Here is a 16493-nt window from a genome sequence, read left to right as displayed (position 1 = left end):
TACATAGGTTTGAAACTTTCTACACTTATGAACCATTACCATGTCCAGTTTAAGACAAGAGTACACAACTCTGTCAAGGATTTGACTGAATTATGGCCCCTTTTAACTTACAAATCCTGTTTAAGTTTTTCGTACCAGTTCATATTTTCTGTAAACTGTTTGACATATGGCTTTGAAACTTTTATCACTTGCTTACTTTAACAGTCTCTATCTGTAGGTAAGATTATATAATTCTGACAAGTATTTTGGCTGAATTATGGCCCTTTATATTGGACTTGGATATTGGTTCAGTTTTTGTTAAAGGCTGTGTTTTGTCGAAAACTATTTGATATGTGACTTTGAAACTTTGAGCCTCTATCTGTAGGCAAGAGTACATAACTCTATCAAGTATTTTAGCTGAATAATGGCTGTTTTAGTACTTGAAAATTGGTTAAGTTTTTGTACAAGTCCACATTTTGTCAAAACTATATGACATAATTGCTTTGAAACTTTGAACTCTTGTTCATTGTCATGATCTCCCTCAGCAGTCAAGAGTGTGTAACTGTAGCAAAGATATATGACTAAACTTTGGTCCTTTTTGGACTTGGAAATCAGTTAAGTTTTTTCATACCAATCCTTATTTTGTCTAGACTGTTTGACATATTGCTTTGAAACTTTAATCACTTGCTTTCCATCATGGTCTCCATATGTAGGCAAGATTACATTAACTAGTGCAAGGATTTTGGCTTAGTTATGGCCATTTTTTGACATAGAAATTAGTTAAGTTTGCGTGCCATTCCATATTTTGTCTAGACTGTTTGATATATAGCTTTGAAACTTTAAACACTTGCTTTCCATTACAGTCCCTATACGTAGACATGAGTACATAACTTTCCTACTCACAACATTTTAGTTAGACCATTTGAAAAATTACTAGGAACTCATACTTAATCAATTCTTTGAATAGTCGAGCGCGCTGTCAACAGACAGCTGTTGTTTTAAATAATGTTGCTTTTATTATCTAAATGTCCTTACAGACGACTTTGTCCAGACTTGAACTTCTTCCAAAAAGCCACAGAGTACCCCTGTAATAGATTGTGTGGGGAGAACAGTTTCGAGACCTTGAGAAAACGTGTAGAACAGTGTGTTCTTCACTCGGAGTCAGTGTCACAAAATAGACTAGGAATTACTAATGTAAGACATTTTGTTTATTGAGGAAGAGCCATACCAACGCAGTTTAGGTTACATGGTAACTCTGCCAGCTATTGATGGTGGAGGAAAACCCGAGGTGATTCGCAAGGCTTTGTTTCAGGCATGGGGAGGTGGACATCTATGTAGAACCACAGACCTAACATTAGCTAGCTATGTGGCTCCTTCACATGAAGAATTCTACACTTAAATCAAGGTTTCAAACCATCATCAGTAAGGGGCAAAATTCTAAGTCACGGCCACGGAAATGCCCATAAGAAAAGTCAATTTTTATTGATTGTAGAGAAATTTCTTTGTTAACTTTTTAAGTATGTTCGGTAACTCCTTTTTAGACCAGGATTTGCACCTAAGCACAGGTATATGAAGACATTGATCAGATTTATGCTTTGTCGAAATTAACTTTTGACCTACTAGAACATTGTGAAATTGGGGCATCAATTACTGTACAGTGAAACTTCGTTTGCTCAGTCCTGGATAATTTGAACACCACCCTTCGCATGAACTCTCTGTCTGGTCCAGGCAAAATCCCTGTTTAATGTATATTGTTTGATGGCTTGAACTTTTGTTAACTAAAATTATTTTGCCAGTCCAGACGATTTCGAGTTAACCAAAGTTTGAAAGTATTTATTTTTAAAAAATGTCCCTTAAAAATGTTTATATCATTACATACATAGAACTAGTTAATGGGGAAATTCTAAAGACAGTGTTGAAAAGTTTGGCCGTAATTTTATAAAACTGTCCCTTTATTTATTACAGATGGCAACAAGCAGACGGAAAGCCAGTGATGAGTATATGCCGCTACCAGATGGTCAAGAGGCACATTGGGAAGTTTGTGAGCGAATATTGTTTGTGTATGCCAAACTGAATCCTGGGCTTGGTTATATACAGGTTTGTTCATTTATTAGCAATTATAGATAGTCTAGTTGCACGTTGAGGAGTCTTTCAGAGATTTTTATTGGTGTACTATGAATAACGCAAGTTTATATAAAAGGCCATTTATGATTCAGTTACATTTCTTAAAAGATTCTTACCATAACATTGTCCATGACATAGCAGGGTTGCCACTTACCTTGAAAAGTCTGGCAAAAATGGGTTTTTTTTTCAAGGTCAGTGAATTGTGAGGGAAATCTTGATAATGGTCAGTGAAAAACGAAATTTTAGAAAAGTCAGGGAAAAGTCAGGGAATTTCATTTTCTCAATTAAGTGCCTAGGCTAAATGAAATACTGTGAAATCATTAATGTTCATGGGGGAATGATTTTCATAGTTGAGTAAATCCATGAAAGAAATCCCAAAGAACAAGGAAAAGTTCCTTTTATTTCATGTAATTAAGAAGTTTAGTGAGTAAGTGAGTGAGTGAGTGAGTTGGGTTTTACGGCGAATCAACACAAAATGGTCATATATCAGTTGAGAAGTTTAAATCCCCACAAAAAAGGCGCTTTAGTCCAAACAACAAATTTCTGTGCCCACAAAATTAACAGCTTCGTTATTTCAATAAGTTTCTCCTTCTACTATTAAGGTATAGCACATAACTTTGGCAGTTTTGCAAATGTTTCTCAAATAACTATAGGACATAAAGTCTTATTGAAGGTATTAGTGGTTCCTTAGCTGTTATTATTATATACGCCTAATTCATTTAATTCTGTTTATTGATTGGTATTCAGGTTTTATATTTGCATAATAGATAAGGGGCCAGTATATGATACATTTTGTTTTCATGTGTATTTTCAATGAATGAATAAGTATAGCACATTTCCCTTGTTTTATATCTATTTTCAGGAACTGGATATTACATATTTTCTTACATCTCTTTTCAGGGAAAGAATGAGATGTTAGTGCCAGTATATTACATATTTCTCTGTTTCATATCTGTTTCGTAGAATGAATGAGATAGTTATAAGAGCCTATAAATTATACAGTTCTCTTGTACGTTTTTTTTCATGGCGCCAATATATTACATATTCTTTCATTTTAAAAAAAAAGAAGGAGATAATCAGGCCACAATATTATTAATCTGTCTTTAATTTCTATTTTCAGGGCATGAATGAGATATTAGGGCCAATATATTTCACATTTGCTTCTGATAAAGACAATGATTGTAAAGGTGAGAAACAGCTTGTATAATACAATGGTTTATTTGTTTGTTTGTTTGTTTCATGTGGACTTACAGTATCTTTCAGCTATATTTCTGTTGCTTGAAAGTGGTTGGTTAATCTATACAGTGTTCTTAAATTTTCAACATGGCAATAACTGACAACTTCTTTACATAAATCAGCAGTAGAAGTTGAATGACAAGTTTTAAGAATACTGGTATTATCCTCTGTCAAGTTTTTAACAGTGAACGTTCATCTTGCACTAGTACTCATCAGATTTCACATCTTCTAAATTGTTAATTTCGGTGTCTTCCTACTTGACTTACAGGGCAGGTTTACGACAAGAATAATTTATGACCAGGGCTGGTGTTCATGACATTTTATCCCTGAAATTTATATATAAACTGAAGAGCGCCCAGCGATTAATTTGCCATAGCTTTGTTTATGATGTGTGTATATTGCTTAAAATTGTTGAGCTTTAGCTGTAAGAGACATCTTCGTTTAAAGATTCATTTGGGTCTTTGATAATGAAAGAGCTTATAAAGAAAATGAACAGTTTGAAGTGTAAGCCTATTCATCAGACATTAACCCTTACCATGCTGGACACGATTAATTCTGCCTTTGCGACCAGTGCAGATCATGATCAGCCTGCACATCCATGCAGTCTGATCATGATCTGCACTGTTCGCTATTCAGCCAGTAAATTTTCAGTAAACAACCCTTTGAATAATGAGTGGTACTGCCCAAATTCAATGATGGACCAGTCCATTTTAGAAATTTAGCAGGGTAAGGGTTAAAGATTGATGTGTGGTTTAAGCCACTGACTATAAATTATTTGCTCCTCACCCCTGTGCTTTGGAAACCTCATGGATGTGGGTTCAAGCCTCACTTGGGGCATAGAATTCTTTTGCTTGAGGAAGCCATCCGGATGGATTATGGAAGCCGAATACTGGTAGTTCTACCTAGGTGCCCAACGGTGTATGAAATAAAGCCTAGATAGGCAGCTTGGGTCTCCCTCCACTATCAAACGCTGGAAAGTTGCTATATAGTTGTATTGGTGTGACATTAAGCCCGACATAAACTAACAGAAATACAGAAAAACATATGTACCATCAAAATGATGGATTTTGATGTGCAAGTTGCCAGTTTATATTCCTGTTTGACCAATTTTTGTGAAGGCTATGTGTAATAAGGGAACTTCAACTCTTAACAATGTACTCTCCAACGCTTCTGGCAGTGGACATTGACTGGAGAGGGTTAAAAACTGCAATATCTGCATTAGATAAACTCTTTTGTATGCTAGAAGTTTAAATCTGTGTCTTGTTGACACTTGTATACTGTTTATGCAAAGTTCTTATTCTACATTCGTTAATACATGAGATAAATTCTTTTGGTATGTTCTCTGTGTAGGACTGACTGCAGAATCTCTTAATTTCATAGGCCTAAACATAATTTTGTTTGGGACTTCCCTGATATTTTTTTTTCTGGAAAAATGACCCTTTCTGGACTTTGAAATATTACATCTACATGGAATATTTTATACTCAACACCTCATGAAATTTTTTTTTTTTTCTCATCCGCATGAAGTGGACATGCACATGTTTTCAAGACTTTCATATCTGGTCATTTTTGAGTTATTAACCTTTTTTGGAATTAAAATATTATGTGAAAGAAAATATATAATTAACATGTAAGATATAATTTGGGCAATACCATTTAAGGGGTGTTCACTGAAAATTTACTGACTAAATAGTGAAAAGTGCATACCATGATCAGCCTGTCTGCACTTGTTGCAAAGGCAGAATCACTTTAAAGGTTAATAAGACCCTGTTATGGGCTTTATTGATTTTTCTGTAAAGCATTTATTGTTGATATAATAACTTGTTAGTTGTCAGAATTTTATTCTTTTAGTAAATTGGACAATTTTCTCTACGTCTTTCTTCACAATTCTGTTTTCCTGTTTTCAGAGTTTGCTGAGGCCGACAGTTTCTTCTGTTTTACAAACTTAATGTCAGAGATTCGAGACAACTTTATCAAAACACTTGACGATTCACAATGTGGAATAGGTAAGTATATAGAAATGTTAAGGACGGCATCCTCAAAATTGGGATTGGGGCATATTGAATGACTTTTGTTGAATGTCAGTGGGTCAGATTAAGGTCACGGTGACCAAGAGATGGAAGAATAACAAGTATTGTGTGTTAGTACAGATAAACACGTGCATATGTATATTTCTTGATATTGATTTCAGATACTGTGAAATCATTAATATTCGTGGGGGACTAATTTTCATGGATTTTGTGGTTGAGTCAATCCATGAAATTTAATCCCAATGAACAAGTAAATTCCCATTCACTTTATGTTCAAAAGTTGTAATCCATGAATTCATATCCCCACGAAATTGCCGTTTTGACCAAAACCACGAAATTTCATACCCACGAAATTAAATGATTTCACAGTAACTTAATGAATCATTGATGAACACAGACTCTGAATTAGGGTATAAAGTTGAACTTCATTTGCTCGTACTTGGTTGTTCTGTACACCTCTGGCTCGAAATCACCATCAGGTCCCGGCAATATCCCTATCAGTATATAATATATATTGTTTGGTAGCTGGAACTGCCAATTAGTAGTCTAAGAATAAATTTTGACAGTCCCATCAAGTTGGAGAGAACAAAGCTCAACTGTATACAGAAAGGGCAGATGTAATTTTAAGCTGTTTATAGATGGCTCATAATTTTACTTCAGCATTTGTATCTTAGGTAACTTGATGAATCAGCTGATGACTACACTGAAAGAGACAGACTCGACACTGTGGTATAAACTGAAAGAACAGGACCTAAAGCCACAGTTTTATGCCTTTAGATGGCTCACACTTTTACTGTCTCAGGAATTTCCCTTGCCAGGTAAAGCTAATACTCTAAATGTTAGTGAAACTTGTCTTTTTCAAAAAAAAAATCTGTAAAGTTAAGGGCTTGAGGGGTATGATTTTGTTCTATTCCTACTTTCAGTTTTCTCTCAGTAGGTCTAAGTTTAGAAAAGTTAGTTTGGAGACCACTCTCAGAACACAGCATTGCCATTGGTCAATTTTAAATGTATGCTCAGAAACAACCAGTGAGAAGCTGGGTTTTGTGACTGGTCATCAAAATTACTTTATGATATTTAACACTAGACTGTGAATTAGAAAGAGATTTTTGCACTAGATGGATATTTTCTGTGATGGTTTGACAGAAGCTAATAAGTCTAACCGGATTAGACCATTTTAAGATTCATATGAGAAAGTTCTCAATTGCAGAAAGCAGCGGAGTACAAAATCTATGAACAATAGTTAGTTTAACAGGCTACCAACAAGTAACTGTCAGGCCTAGGAGGGGGGAAACATGACATTTCTTTAGAAAAATTTATTCCTGCATGAAGCATTGCACTCCATATTATACTCTGAATTAAACTTTGAGAAAATTTATGTAAAGAACTTAATTTTTGGTTTTCAACCTTTGAAGAATTGATGGAACTTGTTGTTTTTGTTGTTGTTGTTTTCAATTAAATTTCATGCATTGTCTGAATTACAAAATATGCGTAAAGTTATCTCCCAGTGCACACTTGGTGTAAGGTGATGTTTTCTAGCACCAGAGAAAATACTGGAAATTCTAACTTGGTAAGCAAGAGTCTTGTCAGTAAAGTTTACTGTGTACAGAAGCTGCACTGTAAGTTAATTGTTCCATTTTATTAGCTCCACTATTCAAAGAATAGTCTTAGACTAGCTATTTTCTACTCACCCTGGCGTCTTTGTCGGCATCACACCTTGGTTAAAGTTTTGCATGCAAGTACATATGGCTATCATTTAAAGGCATAAAGTTTTTTTCCTCTTTGACAGTTACCAACCTCACTAGGTCAAGTCCCATAACTCTGACATGTATTTTGGTCAAATTATGCCCCCTTTTGTGCTTAGAAAATCCTGCTTAAAGTTTTATATGCAAGTCTCCAAATCTAATGCAGATATTGAATTTAAACTTCACATTATAAAGCTAAGTCAGATAACTCTGACATTCATTTTTGCAAAATTATGTCCCCTTTTCGAACTTCTTGTTAAAGTTTTGCATGCAAGTTACTATCTCCAAACTTAATGCAGATACTGGATTGAAACTCTAGATATTTTAACATTTAGGATAATATTCCTGCTTCTGGGACAACAATACATATAGTCGAGCATTGGCTGTCTTACAGACAGCTCTTCTGTATGATTTACTGTAACAATTTTTCTTGTATATTTACAGATGTGTTACGTATCTGGGACTCATTGTTTGCGGATGATAAACGTTTTAATTTCCTGATCAAAGTAGGATGTGCAATGTTGCTGTAAGTTGCTTTAAAGTGACAAATGTCCAGATTTATCGTAAATAGTACTCACCCGATTAGCTCAATAGGGAGAGCAGATCTGCGGATGGCAGCATGGTGAGTTCGATTCCTGGGTGATGCACATGTTCTTTGTGACTATTTGATAAAAGACATTGTGCCTGAAATCATTCGTCCTCTACTTCTGATTCATGTGGGGAAGTTTACAGTTACATGCGGAGAATAGGTTTGTACTGATACTGAATCCAGGAACACTGGTTATTTTAACTGCTCGCAGCTAAATAACTGATCAACTGTTGAAAAACGGCATTAAACCGAAAACAAACAAAAAACTCATTTGTTGGTAATTGTTTGGGTCAATGTTCCTTTATAGAGTAATCTATGAGTATGTTTTAAAACAGTTGTCTTCCCGGAAAGTTAAGGGCTTAAACGAAAAATATTTAAAAGGAAGTAATCAATCAGCACCATAATTAAACCACCATCAATTACCTATAATTGATTCATCAAGAGAGGAGGGGCCTCCGTTGCCAAGTGGTTATGGTCGCTGACTTAGAATCACTTACCCCTCATCGATGTGGGTTTGAGCCTCACTAAGGGTGTTGAATTCTTCATGTGAGGAAGCCATCCAGCTGGCTATCTAAGCTGGAAAGTCGCCATATGACCAATACTTGTGTTGATGTGACATTAAACCTAACAAACAAACATCATCAAGAGAGGACGTTTTAAAGAATGTTTTGGCAACCACAAGTGTTGGCTGCGCTGCATTAAAGCATTCAGATCTTTCCAGACATCTTAATGTTTATGTTTAATTGTACATTTCATATTGAAGTCAATTATGCTTCTTTTTATAGGTTGTTGAAACAGGATTTACTCATGGGTGACTTTCCACATAATATGAAACTTGTTCAGGTAAATATATACTGTGAAATCATTAATATTCGTGGGGGACTAATTTTCGTGGATTTCGTGGTTGAGTCAATCCACGAAATTTAATCCAAACTAAAAGTAAAATTCCTATTCATTTTATGTTCAAAAGTTGAAATCCACAAATTCATATCTCTACGAAATTGCCGTTTTTACCGAAACCACGAAATTTCATGCCCACAAAATTTAGTGATTTCACAGTACATATACTGCATTTTAAATGTGCATCGACAAAGTTAAACAGGACCTTTTATAAATGTGGTAATGAATAAAACAGATATATTTTTGATGCAGCCAATTTTGTGTTTTTACACAGAAAAGATTCTACAAACTTGCAATTTTCTTAAAGATGGCCCCTTTTGGAGATGACAACCAAATTAGTGGTTACATAATGTTGGAGTTTACCTTAACCTTGAAATTCACATAATGTGAAACCGTATAATTTTATGGGCAGGAAATTTTGTGGTTTTGTACTCTGCTGTTTCTTAGGAATATATAGATCTAAAGACTTTGACACTAAAAAATAAATTTTACTGCTTTTTGGCGATTACTTTCATGAATTGACTCTACTATGAAATCCACGAATATAAGTCCTCAACATAGAATGCCTATTTAACAGTATTGACAGTTCTTCTTTTTAGCTCGACTATTGGAAGAATAAGTAGAGCTATCCTACTCACCACGGCGTCGGCGTCACACCTTGGTTAAGTTTTTCGTACCAGTCCACATTTTGACAAAGTCTTTTGAGATAAAGCTTTGAAACTTTCAACACTTGTTTACCATCACCATGGCCAGTTATAGGCAAGAGTACATAGCTCCATCAAGGATTTTGGCTGAATTATGGCCCCTTTTGACTTAGAAATCATGGTTAAGTTTTTCGTACCAGTTCATATTTTGACAAAGTCTTTTAAGATAAAGCTTTGAAACTTTCAACACTTGTTTACCATCATCATGGCCAGTTATAGGCAAGAGCACATAACTCCATCAAGGATTTTGGCTGAATTATGGCCCCTTTCGACTTAGAAATCATGGTTAAGTTTTTCGTACCAGTTCATATTTTGACAAAGTCTTTTAAGATAAAGCTTTGAAACTTTCAACACTTGTTTACCATCACCATGGCCAGTTATAGGCAAGAGTACATAACTCCGTCAGGGATTTTGGCTGAATTATGGCCCCTTTCGACTTAGAAATCTTGGTTAATATTTCCTACCAATTCATATTTTGACAAAGTCTTTTGAGATAAAGCTTTGAAACTTTCAACACCTGTTTACCATCACCATGTCCAGTTATAGGCAAGAGTACATAACTCCATCAAGGATTTTGGCTGAATTATGGCCCCTTTTGACTTAGAAATCTTGGTTAAGTTTTTCGTACCAGTTCATATTTTTTGTAAAGTGTTTGACATATGGCTTTGAAACTTTTATCACTTGTTTAGTATAATAGTCTCTATCTGTAGGAAAGAGAAATTAACTCTGTCATCTATTTTGGCTGAATTATGGTCCTTTTTGGACTTTGAAATTGGTTCTGTTTTCATACAAGTCCATGTTTTGTCAAAACTATTTGACATATGGCTTTTAAACTTTGAACACTTGTTTATCATTATGATTTCCATCTGTAGGCAAGAGTACATAACTATTTTGACTGACTTTAATATGGCCCTTTTTTGACTTTGAAATTGCCTCATATCTTGCCATTTAGTGCAAGACTTATCGAAATCAAAGTAATATAGGAACATTGTTTGTCTAATCTATTTATTTCTTTTGTCTGAATATCCGTGGAAATATTTTGACCCCATTCTTCAATCAATTCTTCGAATAGTCGAGCGCGCTGTCATCAGACAGCTCTTGTTGGTATTGGTGCTCAGATGCGCCATTGTGATTGTTGACCATCTGTCATCCATCTGACCGTAGTCTGTCTGTCCCTCCGCCCGTCCGTCTGTCCTAGCATGAGGAATGAGGTGCCGTGAGATATTTTTGTAAGTCGTAGAACAAGCTTCACAATTGACCATAAACTAACAGAACATTATTAGGAAGAAGAACTTGTATAATATGGACATATTTCTACGTTAAGCATTGTTACAACATTAATTATGATTAATTACTTTCAGAATTTTCCATATACAACAATTGATGTTCAGGTTGTGATAAAGAAAGCTGTGGAAATCAGGTAAGATGTAAAATTTGCTTAGGATTGTTCCAGTAATAGTGTACAATTGCATAATGCTCTAAGAATACTCTTGAGAGCTTCTGTGGCCAATTGTTAATGGTTGTTGACTGCAGAGTTACTTTCAATTGCATTTCACAAGTTTGGGTTCAAAAGTGCACAAAGGATTATTTTCATGTGAAGAAGCAGTTGTCTGGCTTATGGGAGGTCAATTGTTATACCATTCTGAAATAATGCTTGGGTGTATGGTGCTATGAAAGTCAGTAACCTAAATAATTCAAATAAAGGACTGTATATGTTTTATTTTTCGCAAAGTCTTTATTTTCAAAACTTGTGAATAACAAACTGTTATACATTCTAAATGAATTAAATGCTAAAAGATATTTAGGACTGTTTAAAGTTTGGGGGGGCATCTGTGGCTGAGTGGTTACGGTCGCTGATTTCGACTCATTTGCCTCTCACCATTGTATGTTTGAGCCTCACTAAGGCATTGAATTGTTCATGTAAAAAGTCATCCAGCTGATTTATGGAAGGTTAGTAGTTCTACCCTGCTCATCTGTGATGAAATAAAAGCTTGGGTCTTCCTCCACCATCAAAGCTGGAAAGTTTCCCCACCATTAAATTTTGGGCTGGGGACATAGTCGTGCATAAATTTAAGTGTTTCTAAGATCTGTGTGTTTGTGCATCTATGAGTGCATCATTGACTACACAAAATCATGTCCTACCTACAACTTTGTTTTTCAGTGTCATATTTTGAAACTTGGCACAATTACTGCCAAAAAAAAAAAGACAACATGTCCAGTGTCCGACAAATCATTTGCCCGGAGCCCGCGGGCTACCAGAAATTTTCGTCGGGCTACTAAGAAAATACTGGCGGAAGCCCGCCGGGCAACCATAAATTTGAAGCATCACTAGCCCGGTAATTGTATATTTTACAAAACTCCCCAACAAAATCATCAACATCCGGTCGTTTACTCGATTGTAACTTGCAATATACAACTTTCCATGTGTACTGATTAACGGGTCGTAAACCGTCCAATTAGTTTAACCCCGCCCATTTATCGATAATTTCAACGGTGGCTGCTGAAGCAGTCTCCGCCTACGAATATCAAATATGCAAACTATCGTGGACTGGTCTTCGCTCGACTAATCAAAGTAGACTAATTTAACGATAGTTAATTTTGACCGATGTACCAGTCAAAATCTCTAAATTCAATCGGATCCTCTCGTACATTACCGACGACTGATTATGATAGGTACCACGCTTTCACTGCTTCGACAGTTCAAAGGCTGGGAACCAGCGTAAAATGAGTCATTAGTAACATGTCTGTCAGCATGTGCGAAAAACACGTGAAAAATAAAAACTGTCAATTTACTACACGAGTCTTTTGTATAATGACGATTTCTTTGGTTAATACCATTTCATGATTATGTGAACATTTAACTAGAGATTATAGAATGTTTTTAGAATGTACAAGTACTCAAGTTGATCTCAATATTGACACAGGTGGCAGTATCATTGATTGGTCACCCCTTCCCCACCCTAAGACCCCTGATACCACCCTGAAAAAAAATCTGACATTCTCAGGTGTTCCTTAATATCCCCACCCTACAAGACCCCTGATGCAAACTACTGTTTTGATAGTTGATTTTTTTTTTTCAGGATTGTATCAGGGGTCTTGTAGGGTGGGGATATTAAGGAACCCCTGAGAATGTCAGAATGTTTTTCCGGGTTGTATCAGGGGTCTTAGGGTGGGGAAGGGGTGACCAATCAATGATACTGCAACCTGTGAATATTGACAGTGACTTGCAACTTGAATACATTTTGTGAACATCTAGTCTAATAAATTATTTGTGATTACCGGTATGGAAAGTATAAGTACTCAAGTTGATCTCAATACTGACAGAAATTTACAATTTCAATATTTTAAGACTTTTAAGTTGTAAACTAAGAGATACTTGTGTAAAAATGTTTCTTTAATAAGATGTTGTATTAACTTCAACTTGTACTTCTATATTATGATTAAAAAGAATGAAATGTTTATCTTTGTGTTTTTAGATTTCTGTTATTAACAAAATATTGTTAAAAACCCATCTTATTCTCACATCTCAGTAAGTCGGGTTCGGGTAGAGCAAGTTAGTACTTTCATGGTTAATTTTCTGGGCAACTACAAGAAAATGCTGGGCTACCAATAAAATTATAAATTTGTCGGACACTGATGTCATATGAAAAATCCAGGCTTATAACTTGAATGTCAAGGTCACACTTAAGAGGTCAAAGACTTAAGGTCATTTTTCCTCTCCGCTTTATAGCTTTGTTATGCATGCATGGATATTCTAATAACCAGGCACATTTTCCATAACAAGACGACATGTTGCGTTCAAGACCCATACTCCTACCTTTGAATTCAAGGACACACTTTGACATCAAAATTCTTTAATATTTCTTGTCCAGTCTATATCTTGTATGAATGGATGTATGTTCAAGTATCTTACCATAAATATTTACCATAACTAGACAGTGTGTTGCATTTACCTACACCCCTAGGTGAAAGGTCAAGTTCACTGTTAAAGGTAAATAATTCATTTTTCTTGTCCAGTCTCTAACTTTTGTACATTTGTGTACATAGATGGACATTCAAATAATCTGGTACAAACATTCACCATAGTAACACTAGGTGTCAGACCTAACACAGAGACCTCTTAGAGGTCAAAGGTGTTATGTCATTTTTTTGTCATATAGCTTTTAACTTTTATACACATACAGTAAAAGTATATTAAGAAAAAAAAAACTTTCAAAAGTACAATCTTTCATCATAACAAGGGGATGCAGTATTTAATCAATTAATGACAAAATAAAAAGTTACGATAATTTTCTTTTTCAGTCTATAAGTTCAGTCAGAGTGCCATCACATAACATCACATGGTGGGGGCATCAGTGACCTATGGATATTTCATGTATTAAATATGCATCTATTTCTTAATCCTTGTCATGCCTGACACAACTGATTCTGCCTTTGCAACCAGTGTAGGTCATGATCAGCCTGCACATCTGTGCAGTCTGATCAAAATCTGCACTGTTCCCCATTCAGTCAGTATATTTTTGGTTAGCACCCTTTCTAACAGTTAATAATACTGTCCAATTACAGAAATTTAGCAGGGTAAGGGTTAAAATGTTAGAATAGTTTCTTGTGGATTGAAGTATACATAAAAGTTGAGTTTTTAGGAAATAGTAGTGCCACAAACTCCCTTATTTTCCAGTTTTACTAGGATAAAATGTATTTATATGTGTTTAAATGTTATCTTTTCCAGATGATGAAAAACTCATTCAGGACTGTGATAATTAAAACAGAGAGTGCTGCCATGTTGCCATGTGATTGCTCAATGCATGAATAGAAAAGAACTGTCAGTGAGATTATAGATTTCATCACAAACTAGAACATGTTGTGATCTCATGCTCACCCAGTCAGCCATTGTATATACATCTATATTTGTGTTATGTAGAGCATACCCCACCCACCTATTAATTCATGTATAACTTACAAAGATATTTGTCAGGAAACATAATAATTCAAATCGAGGGTTGAGCAGAAAACTGTTGCAGCTTGCTGAATTTAAAGGAGAGTTAATATAGTTTTCCATTAAACTCTCATTCTTCCATTTAACTCTCATATAATATGCTTGTTTTCAGCAAGCCCTTATTAAATCAGGAGGCTCGCTTTTGAAATGTTGGAAAGCAACTTGTGTTACAAAGACCAGTCTAAAGATTCTAGCATTTAATTATTTTCATTCAACTCCATCTTTAAATTGACCTATGGCAGGGTAGAAGTCTTAGACTGGTCTACAAACTCAAGATTTTTATCTCAAACCCATAGTTCAAGTAACATGTTAGTCTTACTAACCTATAGTTCAAGTAACATGATAGTCTTACAAACCTATAGTTGAAACAACATTATAGTCTTACAAACTATATAGTTGAAGTAAAATGATAGGCTTACAAACTTGGTTGAAGTAACGTGATAGTCTTACAAACCTATAGTTGAAGTAACATGTTAGTCTTACAAACCTATAGTTCAAGTAACATGATAGTCTTACAAACCTATGGTTGAAACAACATGATAGTCTTCAAACCTATGGTTGAAACAACATTATAGTCTTACAAACTTGGTTGAAGTCTCACAAACCTGTAGTTGAAGTAACATGTTACTCTTACAAACCTATAGTTGAAGGAACATGTTAGTCTTACAAGTAACACGATAGTCTTGACACGTCATGGTATATAATTGTTTTGTAGTATTTAAAACTGAAAAGATTCTGTTTCGTTCACTGATGCTTTTAAATGAAAATCAGATTTTCTTTCACATTTCTTAATGAAGTTGGTATGAATGGGAGACTTTGGTCAGTTATCTCCTTTTCATACTCTAAAGTAAGTAGGTCCCTTTCATTTGGATTACTCTGTTGTTATTGCTTTGTTATTTGTCACAATATGATGTAAATGAAGCTAAGATATTGATCATCATGTCTATTGCTTTAATAATGCCTTTAGCTACATGTTCTACAAACACTCTAGTGTCTAATTTTGACATTGCAGACATTTAATTTTACAACCATGCAAGATATCTCACATCTAAGAACTGATATCTTTAACACTAGACAAAACAGTGATAAAGTCAGAGGATTCCAAATGACGGGACTAACTTACAGTTTTATTATCTTGGACATAATCCAATAAGGGAGACAATTTGAAGCTCACTTAGTTCCTCATTGAATAAATAATTGTGCATATTTTTTTATCAAGTTATATGCAGGAGCCATGCAGAGCTGGGGAACTAGGATCTCAATATTTCTGTTGCCAAATTCGGATATTTCTGGATACAAAAAAAAAAGTTATGATAAACCTATTTATACTATATGAATGATATTCAATGAAATGACACCATTGATATGAAATTTTACATGTTGAGATGTGACATCCCTGGTCCCATTGATAAGAAATAGAGAATGAAATATGCAATGCAATCATTAGAAATTACTGTATACATGTATAAGAAAACTGATATCATTCCATTACTTTATGTTCCATGTTTAAAGTTACTATAACTATTTTATTTATTTTTAGCTCACCTGTCACAAAGTGACAAGGTGAGCTTTTGTGATCACGCAGCGTCCGTCGTCCGTCGTCCGTCCGTGCGTTAGTCCGTCCGTGCGTGCGTAAACTTTTACTTGTGACCACTCTAGAGGTCACATTTTTCATGGGATCTTTATGAAAATTGGTCAGAATGTTCAGCTTGATGATATCTAGGTCAAGTTCGAAACTGGGTCACGTGCAGTCAAAAACTAGGTCAGTAGGTCTAAAAATAGAAAAACCTTGTGACCTCTCTAAAGGCCATATATTTCACAAGATCTTCATGAAAATTGATCAGAATGTTCATCTTGATGATATCTAGGTCAAGTTCGAAACTGGGTCACGTGCCTTCAAAAACTAGGTCAGTAGGTCAAATAATAGAAAAACCTTGTGACCTCTCTAAAGGCCATATTTTTCATGGGATCTGTATGAAAATTAGTCTGAATGTTCATCTTGATGATATCTAGGTCAAGTTCGAAACTGGGTCACGTGGGGTCAAAAACTAGGTCAGTAGGTCTAAAAATAGAAAAACCTTATGACCTCTGTAGAGGCCATACTTATGAATAGATCTTCATAAAAATTGGTCAGAATGTTCACCTTGATTATATCTAGGTCAAGTTCGAAAGTGGGTCACGTGTTTTCAAAAA

At 35.1% G+C, this 16493-nt stretch overlaps 1 protein-coding gene across 1 annotated transcript in view; it reads left to right on the top strand.

The window, feature by feature from the left end:
- LOC128554501 (TBC1 domain family member 13-like) overlaps positions 1-15837 on the top strand; it is a 35439-nt gene extending 19602 nt beyond the window's left edge. The window contains exons 7-15 of the mRNA XM_053535774.1: positions 1017-1173; positions 1945-2076; positions 3224-3290; positions 5247-5345; positions 6044-6187; positions 7556-7637; positions 8486-8543; positions 10666-10724; positions 14034-15837. Of these exons, the coding sequence (XP_053391749.1) occupies positions 1017-1173; positions 1945-2076; positions 3224-3290; positions 5247-5345; positions 6044-6187; positions 7556-7637; positions 8486-8543; positions 10666-10724; positions 14034-14037 (802 nt within the window). The 3' untranslated portion in view covers positions 14038-15837. The remainder of the gene's footprint in view (positions 1-1016; positions 1174-1944; positions 2077-3223; positions 3291-5246; positions 5346-6043; positions 6188-7555; positions 7638-8485; positions 8544-10665; positions 10725-14033) is intronic.
- The last annotated feature ends 656 nt before the right edge of the window (positions 15838-16493 follow it).

Source organism: Mercenaria mercenaria, unplaced genomic scaffold (genome assembly GCF_021730395.1).
Source record: "Mercenaria mercenaria strain notata unplaced genomic scaffold, MADL_Memer_1 contig_5082, whole genome shotgun sequence".
Classification (NCBI taxonomy): domain Eukaryota; kingdom Metazoa; phylum Mollusca; class Bivalvia; order Venerida; family Veneridae; genus Mercenaria; species Mercenaria mercenaria.
This window is presented reverse-complemented; position numbering and strand designations above follow the sequence as displayed.